The sequence below is a fragment of the Malaya genurostris genome, chromosome 1, assembly GCF_030247185.1.
Source record: "Malaya genurostris strain Urasoe2022 chromosome 1, Malgen_1.1, whole genome shotgun sequence".
Classification (NCBI taxonomy): Eukaryota; Metazoa; Arthropoda; class Insecta; order Diptera; family Culicidae; genus Malaya; species Malaya genurostris.
In genome coordinates, this window is record NC_080570.1 from 9,918,912 (window position 1) to 9,928,544 (window position 9,633).

At 40.1% G+C, this 9,633-nt stretch overlaps 3 protein-coding genes across 4 annotated transcripts in view; 1 reads left to right on the forward strand and 2 right to left on the reverse strand.

Annotated features, from left to right (window-relative positions):
• Positions 1–3,158, reverse strand: part of LOC131431979 (tubby-related protein 4-like) — a 54,360-nt gene extending 51,202 nt beyond the window's left edge. For both annotated transcript variants that reach the window (XM_058597994.1, XM_058597987.1), the window contains exon 1: positions 2,122–3,158. The gene's annotated coding sequence lies outside the window, so the exon portion shown is untranslated. The remainder of the gene's footprint in view (positions 1–2,121) is intronic.
• Positions 3,159–4,153: 995 nt separating this feature from the next.
• Positions 4,154–6,023, reverse strand: LOC131432015 (juvenile hormone esterase-like). The gene is made up of 2 exons (XM_058598042.1): positions 5,961–6,023; positions 4,154–5,894 (listed from the first exon to the last, which is right to left on the reverse strand). The coding sequence occupies exons 1-2, from the start codon at positions 6,021–6,023 to the stop codon at positions 4,269–4,271; spliced, it is 1,689 nt and encodes a 562-aa protein (XP_058454025.1). The 3' UTR covers positions 4,154–4,268.
• An 802-nt stretch (positions 6,024–6,825) lies between these two features.
• Positions 6,826–9,318, forward strand: LOC131432022 (sphingosine-1-phosphate lyase-like). The gene is made up of 6 exons (XM_058598056.1): positions 6,826–6,943; positions 7,224–7,398; positions 7,485–8,347; positions 8,404–8,642; positions 8,703–8,849; positions 8,913–9,318. Exons 2-6 carry the CDS (start codon positions 7,254–7,256, stop codon positions 9,139–9,141), a joined length of 1,623 nt encoding a protein of 540 aa, XP_058454039.1. The 5' UTR covers positions 6,826–6,943; positions 7,224–7,253; the 3' UTR covers positions 9,142–9,318.
• The last annotated feature ends 315 nt before the right edge of the window (positions 9,319–9,633 follow it).

A 9,633-nucleotide genomic window follows, 5' to 3' on the forward strand; every position in this document is an offset into this window, starting at 1 on the left:
GCGGATTTACTCTGTTACGCAGAATTCCGAAGTTACGCTTTTGGCATTAAAAATGCCTTACTCTTCGCTATACGGGGCCGGGTGTCAATAAAAAAGTTTCAAAAATAGCCGCGTAACCTTTTTTCGTCATAATTTTGAACGTTAATAACTCAGCCATTTGTTGATGGATTGATATAATTTAACAACCAATCGATTCGAAAACGTTTAACTTAAATATATATGGCAACGTCGTTTCAGTATTTCAATAGCATACTATTGAAAAAATGGTTAGAATCGACCTATGTTTTCATCCACCAATCCCAGTTGCACAAAATGACGTCAACTTCTTGTTCGGCATAGGAGGCTTTGCATAATATTTCTCGGTTAATTTTTCAAAAGGGCGTATAAGCAAGTGACAGTTTCTCTTTGTTTACTTTCACTTCTATTAATTACCAAGCGGTTTCCGCGTTTATCACTCAACTCTTTGCATGAAATGATACCCGAAACTTTCGACTTTCAAACAGAATAGTGATATCAAAGAAAATCTTTTTAATCACATCACAATAATCGAAAGAGAGAGTGATTAAAAATTAACCGAGATTTCTTTGCCTAGTTGATGTTAGACTGTGAATGAAACAAGTAGCTTGTCCAGTGAGCTGATGACTGGATTGTATATGCGATTACTTGCTGGATTGTCGCTTTTGCATTATGTGTTAGTGAAATTATCTGTTGTCTGCGCAACACCGTGTTCGCTTGAGTATCTTATATATCATCTAGCTATTGAAGAACCGAATTAGCGTGGTTACCGATTCTTTTGAAATATCCCATGTATTTAGCTTTTTCGCAATTGCTGCACATAGTGCTAATAAAAAATGTTTTTTTTTTCTAATTACTTTAGAATTCAAAATTACGACTTTAAATTAGGAGAAAATTTTATCAGTTTGGTTTATTAATAATTTTATTTTAAGCTTGTTATTAACACCAACACTTGACTTAAATGCTGTGACATTTACCGTCATGTTCGTGATAAAAATAGAGCTACTTTTCTAATCACTAGAACATGATTCTACCAGAAAAAAAATCAAATTTGGTCATCATGATCTTTCTCCTAGATGTAGTCTTGAGAATTTTAGAGATTAAATACAAGTAACTCAAAGCTTTATGTTTAGGATCGTCATATGTTCAACGAAGGTATTGAACTTCCCAAACTTTCCATTTTGATTATTGGTTTTGCATTATTGAACAGTTTATCATGAAACGATGATTATCCCGAACAAAAAACTTTTCTGCTTTAATCGATTTATTAACAAACAGTATTAAGAATTGTGAATACGATTTAAAATATTCAAAAAATTCAAAATACATTTGTTTATTTGTTTATTGAGTGAAAAGATGTTCGCATTTTAGTGGACGGAATCCACTGAGTGAATGAATGAAATGTTATTAAGGTAACACACATCGGCGACGATAAATATCAATGAAAGGTTGAATGAGATCCACGGTACTCTTTCAAATTGTCACTATTGGTACCATACAATTAGACACTATGAAGGATGTCACACCCAGCGGACAAGATCACGTTGCAATTCAATTGCAGTCTTCTATCCGTTTGCTAGTATACATACGATCCAGTTGACAAATGCCAACAGCTGAGCTGTCCAACTCACCGAACGCTGACACTGGGAGCAGTATTTATTACACATCTCTATTTATAAATGATCATGAACCTCCCGTTATGCCAATCGTGGCACACTACGATCGATTTGGTTTATTACACGATTCAGTGCTTTTGTTGTTGCTACGCGATGCTGCCAGCTCCGAGATGTTGGCAACGGTTCTATAAACATGACACATTATGAGGAGAAAACAGAAACAAAATCGTCGGCAAACTATGCCCAAATAGCACGAAAACCTCAAGCATGACAAACGGAAATCAGTTTGCATACGCAAACAGAGCAATAAAGGGAAATTCTAAAACGGCGACCTTGACTTTAGTTCTAAAAGTGAATATCTGCAATGTTGGTCGTTATGCAATGTTGGCTGGCAACGATAACTGGTTGAACTATGGGTAGGAAATAGACATGTTGACAAATTTTAAACCGGTGAAAAAAATCTGATTTCTGATCCACATATTCATCATACCTTACAGCAGCAGCATTTCCAACGTTTCTCCTACCAGCTGTCCCGTGCGAGTGGACAGTTGAACGAATTTTGGCATCCTTCCTATGCAGATAGGGGAGCAGTCGAATTATTGATAAGCCTGGCGACCGATGGAATTCCTCCCGGTCGAGAACTACAACTCATACAACTATATGTTCGCCGACTAATTTCCCTTGTGAATGAGGTGCTGAATGCCGCAATCAGTAAAATTTGAGCTCTCCTCGCCAGAAGTGTCCATATATTTTTAAAAATAATTCAATTTCGCGAAACAGATTTATCGCATTATTTTCTTTTCTGTTTTTTTCCTCGATTCGTCGTAGACTTGTTTTTCGCATCAAAACAGGGGCGCTGTTTCGGTTTTCTGTATCGGAACGCACGACGCACGCATACACTGATATCTACTTCAGAAGGAAAGTGGGCATACTAAAAATTATCACAATTATGTCATTCGGCTATGTTTAATCGGGATTTTTTAGCAATATAATTAAATTTCTTTACACACGCACACGATTCCCTGTTCAACCATGTCATTTCCAATCCTCAACTAGAATAACACCGAGTTTTCAACCACCTCTAGCAACACCGTTTCCCCAAATAGCAGAGCATTATTGATTTAATAACAATCTATTTGGGCTATATATAAACCATTAAGTACACATGGATGTTACTATTACATACTCTTTCCTATCAAATTCACTATATTTAGGAGTCTGAATGTTTGGCTGCGACACGGTCACTTTGAAAAATCACTAGAACCGAAATATGGCCTACAGAGTTTGGAACACAATTTTTCTTTCCGTCGGGATCAATGCGCACACAACTATCACTGATTGCTGGAAAACCCGTCCATATCCAAAGTAGTGGAAAGGCCAAATCGAGGTGGCCTGGGATTTATTAACCACTAGCTAAATGATACTACTCAGAACAGTCGCTTCTACTACTGGGTCTACTATTAAACTACGAGTGCTCCAAGAACTTGTTATAAGCTAAACGTCAAATCGGCAACTGCGAGAAAATTTTCACTGCTCAATGGGCTGACACACCACCCGACTGTATTTCCGCGACGATTGCCACTGTGTACGTGAGCGGCCATCGATTTTCCACCCGAAAATCCCCCCTTCGACCACGCTCAACCCCAATGGCAGCAGGAATGATAACAGTGTTCCTTGCGCGGTGGAAAACGGTCGCCCGTACTACTACTACCTTCATAATCGGTGGCGACGACAGTTTGTCGGTACTGTAATGTTGTGTAAAGGAATGGCATGAGGATCTGGGTGGGGTCGGAAAAACCATGTGCTGGAGCCGCTACTGTTAAACACACGCACACGCTTACTCCTAACGGTAGATCGACGTTGTCGAGTGTCCTGTGGAGGGTGTGACGACGGACGAGCGTGGGATGTGTGGTTTTCATACAAAACCAGCCGCTCAATAGTTTCATTGTCAGTTTATGGTTGGTGTCTTAGATACGGAACACTGGCGGCTCATTTACGGCAGTGTTGGAATAAAATTTTTAAACATTTACTCCACTTTAACTGCTGTAAAACCGTTTTTTGAATCAGTTTCGAATCTAGTTTCGAAGTCGTTGAACTGAAAATCAAGTCGGATTCGAACCTGATGGGTTTGTGATTCTCACAACCCCGTTACTAAGAGCAAACCCAACATAGTTTCGCGAAAAGTGTTTGCTCGATGAAACTATCCTGAGTCATTCTCAGTTTTCTCAAGTGGAAACAACTTTAAATAACGACCAATAAACTAATTGAGCATACGTATTTTTCCCTAAGATTTGAGAGAAAACCTCACTGATATGTTTATTGGGATAACTAATTGGAAGTGAGCACTTTCAAAATTCCTCTTTAAAATGGATGTAGACAGACCGTATAGTAGATAACCATAAACTAACTATACTAGATATCGTCCAACGTTCAAGATTATGATTTGGATTATACATGGAATTGTTTATTACGCTGATCAAATGGTACTTCAAATTTCATCATTAAGAAAAACAAAACGATCCAGTGTTTATTGACAATTCGCCGATAGAACAGAAATGAGGCTTTATTTTTCACGTACCCATGTGCTTATGAATTTGGTTGTCAAAATATTAAAATCAATAAAAAATGTTCACGAATCTACGAATATGGATAGTAGAACGGATCATTTGCGTAGCGTTCTTCCAAATCCTGCCAAACTTCCATACGTGCTTGATTTGGATGGTTTCCGGTTACTAAATCATGACCAATATCCAAGAAAGCCATATCATTCCCATTTATTGGCGACCAATGTATGTTTTGCAAATCAGCATCCGCCGTCGGTGTTGGGGTACCTTGCGTAGCAAAGTTTGTCCACATTCGAACCATACGCTGGCGAACTGTATGAGCATGGTTACTGGGAGGAATCGGGGAAATGGAAAGACGGGTTGTCGACCATATGTAGAACAACTCATCAGCATGCATTGCTCCCGGGAAGTCCGTTAGAAGGAATCTGCGTTTCATAAGATTCAAGGCACCATCAAAGCTGAACTGGTAATAATAAGTTGGTTGCGAGTTAGCCGCTGCAGTTAATTGAATGGTTTTGTCAATTGCGTATATAAACTGCTGATCCGTATGAAATTTGGTCCATTCGTGCATTATATCTGGACCAAGTGATTGGTCTTGCCAATAGAAATCACGGAAAACCTGACTAACCGAGAGAGCATCTGCTGAGCCAGCTTGAATGTTCCAAAAATGTGGAACAAAGAACTGTGGATTTTGAGTGTATTCATCCCAAACAGTTGAATCCAAGTTATGTTCGCGAACCATGAACAAGCTCTCTGCATCTGTATAACCAATTATAAATGGAACATGATTGAAATTTCCAGAGTGTAGCACTTCGATTGGACGCTGAGTGAAAAATGTGGCTTCCGGGGAGTTTACGGGTTCCGCACTCGGAACATATTCAAACGGTTTGAAGCCCCTTGGATGTGGAATATCTCGGATAGTTCTTTGAAGAGCTATGAAATCTCCTATAGGAGTATAACGTAAACGCCGTGTCAGTTCTTCGGATTCATGAGGATAACCAAAAGCATCTGCAATGTTCACAGCCATCTCTCGTGGGTTGTATTGAAATCCCCATGGAACTAACGCCGTTCCAGATTGTGCTATTGCCTTATGGAACAATCCTGTAGCCATTGGAGATAGAACCAGATAATGTACAGCTACTCCACCAGCGCTTTCTCCGAATATTGTCACATTGTCGGGATCACCACCGAAAGCAGCAATATTGTTTCGAACCCAACGCAAGGCTTCGACGCAATCTTTCATGCCCCAATTACCTTGAGCATGACTGTCTCCTGTGCTAAAAAACCCTAGAATCCCAATGCGATAGTTGAATGTAACGACTACAACATCCTCCGTTATTAGATGATCTGGGCCGTGCATATCGGAATCACCCGAACCAAGCACAAAAGCACCTCCATGAATCCAAACCATAACCGGGCGCAATCCTATCAGATTCTGCGTATGTACATTGATAAATAGACAATCTTCATTGCCCGTATAGTTACTTAGTACACTGATGGAAGGACAGTTTGAACCGTGTTCAGAAGTATCGCGAACGCCGTCCCAACCACCGTGGGGAACTGGATTGCGAAAACGTAAATCGCCTACCGGTGGTTCCGCGAACGGAATACCATTGAACTGGAAGTAACTACAGAACAAACCACAACTTGCCGTAACGCCCTGAACCTGCCCAACGGTGGTTGTGACAATGGGTCGCTCCTAGAAGAAGAAATATTTTTTCAATAAGTTTATCCGCATCAATTAAGTAAATTGAGTGAGCCATACCACGTCATCCGCAGTTAGACAGACAGCTATTAGTACACTCAGAAGAGCTATAACTTTGAACATTTTATTTATACTGAAGAATGTTCGTCATTGGGGGTACATTTAAATATAGCGACCTATCAATTGATTAGATAAGCAGCGTTGGCTAAGATTATTAGAATTGTTAGATTAGCTTAATAATGTGATTTAAGCGAGGAAAATTTACTACCTCACTTGAGTTTATGGAAACGACTATTTCAAAAACTGTTCTGATGAAAGGAAAAATGCCCAGTATCTTTTCACATTTGGATGCTAGTTGATGATGGTTAGAGGATATTTAGTGCTGAAAATCCATCTACGCGAAGGTTTTAAGCTCTATCATTACCAATCCTTATTCTTCTACTATCAAACAAAATGAGATGAATTTGAAACTTTTAGATAATAACACACCGTAGCTCTCCTCCTCCCTTATAAATTGACTCTCTTGCTTAACAGAAGAAATTTAACATAAGGAGGAGCGATTTTCGAGTGTTTCTTAAAAATGTTTATTGTCAAAAACAATTGAAGTGATCATCTAGAATAGTAGTTTTTTATGACTGAGCTTCACGAAGCGGAGAAAAGTCGGTGCCGAGGAGGTCGAATCGGCCTAATTTGAGACAACCTTAACACAGCTTTTTGGAATCGTTTGTACTAGCTTCGATGTCTGTTCTCTGTGATTTTGTATGGAAATCAAGTCAATTGAACGTAATGAGGTTAAATGTATTTTGCGAACGATTTTGTTAGAAATCCTACTCCTCGTCAAGCCAAATCGAAATGGTTGTTGAGTTGAATAACTGGCAGCCGTGCTGTCAAGGTTGAGGTACTTTCCTTTGTTTATGTTTGCCTATCTCACTACTACGAGTGATGCTATGGCTGTTTCTTATGATTGCTCAGCAGTCTTTATGTGAATGTAGAACTGATTTGTTTATCAAGTTTTTATTAGTTTCGGAAACAGACAACTAGAGGTAATCTGTTGAATGTGGTTCGGTAGTTAGATAAAGCCTATGAAGCTAAACGGTTGAAATACCGAGAGTGATCATTGAAGTGTAGCAATGAGACATCGACTTTAACGATTCAGATTACCTTTTACTAGAATTTGATATTCAAGAGCGGATTAAGTACTGTTGCAATCCGTCTCCTATCGCTGCTATCACCCACCAACCGAATTGTTATCAACCTAAGAAAAATAACTTATCAGCTTTTGATTCTATTTCTGTTCTGCACCACACGGGTTGGCAACTCAAGTTTTCCTCTTTGTTCATTCACAAACTCACAATGCTGTTGAAGACACACCTACAATTGGTCACAGGTCCAGTTGATCGAGTTTTCGCTGGAAAGGCACCCTGGCAGATAGTGGCCATAACGACTACCACAGTGCTGGGGGCAGTCTGGCTATGGGAACTGCTGAATGAGGATGAAAGTAAGTGAAAAAACAAATAGAATGTATTATAAGCAAAAATAATATCTCGAATTCCAATTTTTCTTTGTGCATTAAATCTGTTGCAGGCATCTATTCACGCCTCCGGCGTAAATTTTTCCAACTTGCTCGTAAAGTTCCCGCTGTGCAACGTAAAATCACAACAGAGATCAACCAAATCAATGACAGTTTTGTGCGAGATGCTTCGCAGTATGGAAAATTCACAACCGTACTGCCCAACGATGGCCTCCATCACGATCAAATCCTGCAGAAGGTCGACGACTACTTGTCGCTCGGACACTACAAGTGGAAGGAAGGGTTCATCTCTGGTGCAGTGTACTATTACGATCAGGATCTAGTTAAGCTTGTTACACAGGTTTATGGAAAGGCATCCTACACGAACCCACTGCATCCGGATGTTTTCCCCGGTATTTGTAAAATGGAAGCTGAGGTCGTACGAATGACAGCGACGCTTTTCAATGGCCCAAAAGAAGCTTGCGGCACGATGACCACCGGTGGTACCGAATCAATTATGATGGCCTGCAAAGCCTACCGGGACTACGGTCGTAGTGTCAAGGGCATCACGAAACCGAATATGGTGCTGTCTGTTACTGCACATACTGCTTTTGATAAATCCGCCAAGTACTTAGGCATATACACTCAAACGGTGCCGATTGCTATTGCCTCCACCAAAGTTGATGTTAAGAAGATGGAGCGTGCCATCAACAGTAACACGATTATGTTGGTTGGATCCGCTCCGAACTATCCTTACGGAACAATGGACGACATCGTAGCAATCGCAAAATTAGGCAAAAAATACAACATTCCAGTACATGTGGATGCTTGTCTAGGAGGTTTTCTGATTGTCTTTATGAGGCGAGCCGGCTATCCGGTACCACCGTTTGACTTCAGTGTGGATGGTGTGACCAGCATATCGGCAGATACTCACAAGGTAGAAAATTTCTGCTTTCCTACGAATTATTATCCCACCTAGTGATTTCATTCTAGTATGGATTCACACCAAAAGGTTCGTCGGTTATCCTGTACTCGGACAAAGTCTACCGACATCACCAATATACAGTTTCGACGGAATGGCCCGGCGGTGTCTACGGATCACCAACAGTGAATGGGTCTCGTGCCGGAGGTGTTATCGCAGCTACCTGGGCGACGATGATGAATTTTGGATTCGATGGATATGTTGAAACAACCAAACGCATTATCGATACTAGCCGATACATCGAGAATCAGTGAGTTTTCTGTTGGCTGCGATCAGTCACTGGACGACTAATTAAATACTTATTTCACAGGCTTCGTAAGATCGATAATATATTCATTTTTGGAACACCCGCCACTAGTGTCATCGCTATCGGATCGAAAGATTTCGATATTTTCCGTCTTTCGGCTGAACTGAATTCACTTGGGTGGAATCTGAATTCTCTTCAGTTCCCCTCCGGGTAAGTCACATAAACTTACGGTACTTTAGGCAGGAATCAATCAATTTCATCTCACTCCAATAGAATTCACATCTGCGTGACATACATGCATACGCAGGATGGCATAGCCGACAAATTCATCAACGACGTTCGATCGAAGGTTGCGCTCATCATGAGAAACCCTGAGAAACCAGTAGAAGGTAAAATGGCAATTTACGGCGTGGCTCAAACTGTACCAGATCGGGAGATTGTAGGTGAATTTACCAAGTGCTTTATCGATTCGATGTACTATACGGTGGAAGAAACAGATTAAAGTGTTGTTGTGATATTTAAGTGTACTTTTGTTAGCTGTCTAAATATACACCACAAAGAAGACAAAAAGTGAGTTTCAGAAAGAAAATAAAAGAGTCGAACCCGCCAAGTTTGTTCAATGAACGAATTTGCACTGTTAATTGAACTATCCTGCAAATAAAGAATGTACCGTTTAAAATCCGCACATATAAAATTTATTCCTAAAATTCGAGTTATCCGATTATTACTAAATTTTCAGTTAGTTAAAATTAGTTTCGGCATTATTCATTTAATTTTGTATTAGAAAGTTCTTTTTCTCAACTGCCTCGTATTCTTTTATTGGGAGCAGTTCCGGAGTGTTTGTGGGGTTCAGATCTTTTGGCACGAAATCGACATTATTTTCTATCCAAGTACATCCTTCGTCTAGTGGCATGATGCAAAATTCAACCAGAAAATCGTCGTACCCTCGTGACCCTTCAGGTGAGGAAGAAGCCATTTTTCGAGACACTCTTCT

Coding starts and splice junctions, on each gene's coding strand:
- LOC131432022 (XM_058598056.1), top strand. CDS start 7,254: ATGCTGTTGAAGACACACCTACAATTGGTCACAGGTCCAGTTGATCGA. Junction 7,399..7,484: donor ACTGCTGAATGAGGATGAAA/GTAAGTGAAAAA, acceptor AATCTGTTGCAG/GCATCTATTCACGCCTCCGG. Junction 8,850..8,912: donor TCTCTTCAGTTCCCCTCCGG/GTAAGTCACATA, acceptor TCACTCCAATAG/AATTCACATCTGCGTGACAT.
- LOC131432015 (XM_058598042.1), bottom strand. CDS start 6,023: ATGTTCAAAGTTATAGCTCTTCTGAGTGTACTAATAGCTGTCTGTCTA. Junction 5,895..5,960: donor GTCTAACTGCGGATGACGTG/GTATGGCTCACT, acceptor TTCTTCTTCTAG/GAGCGACCCATTGTCACAAC.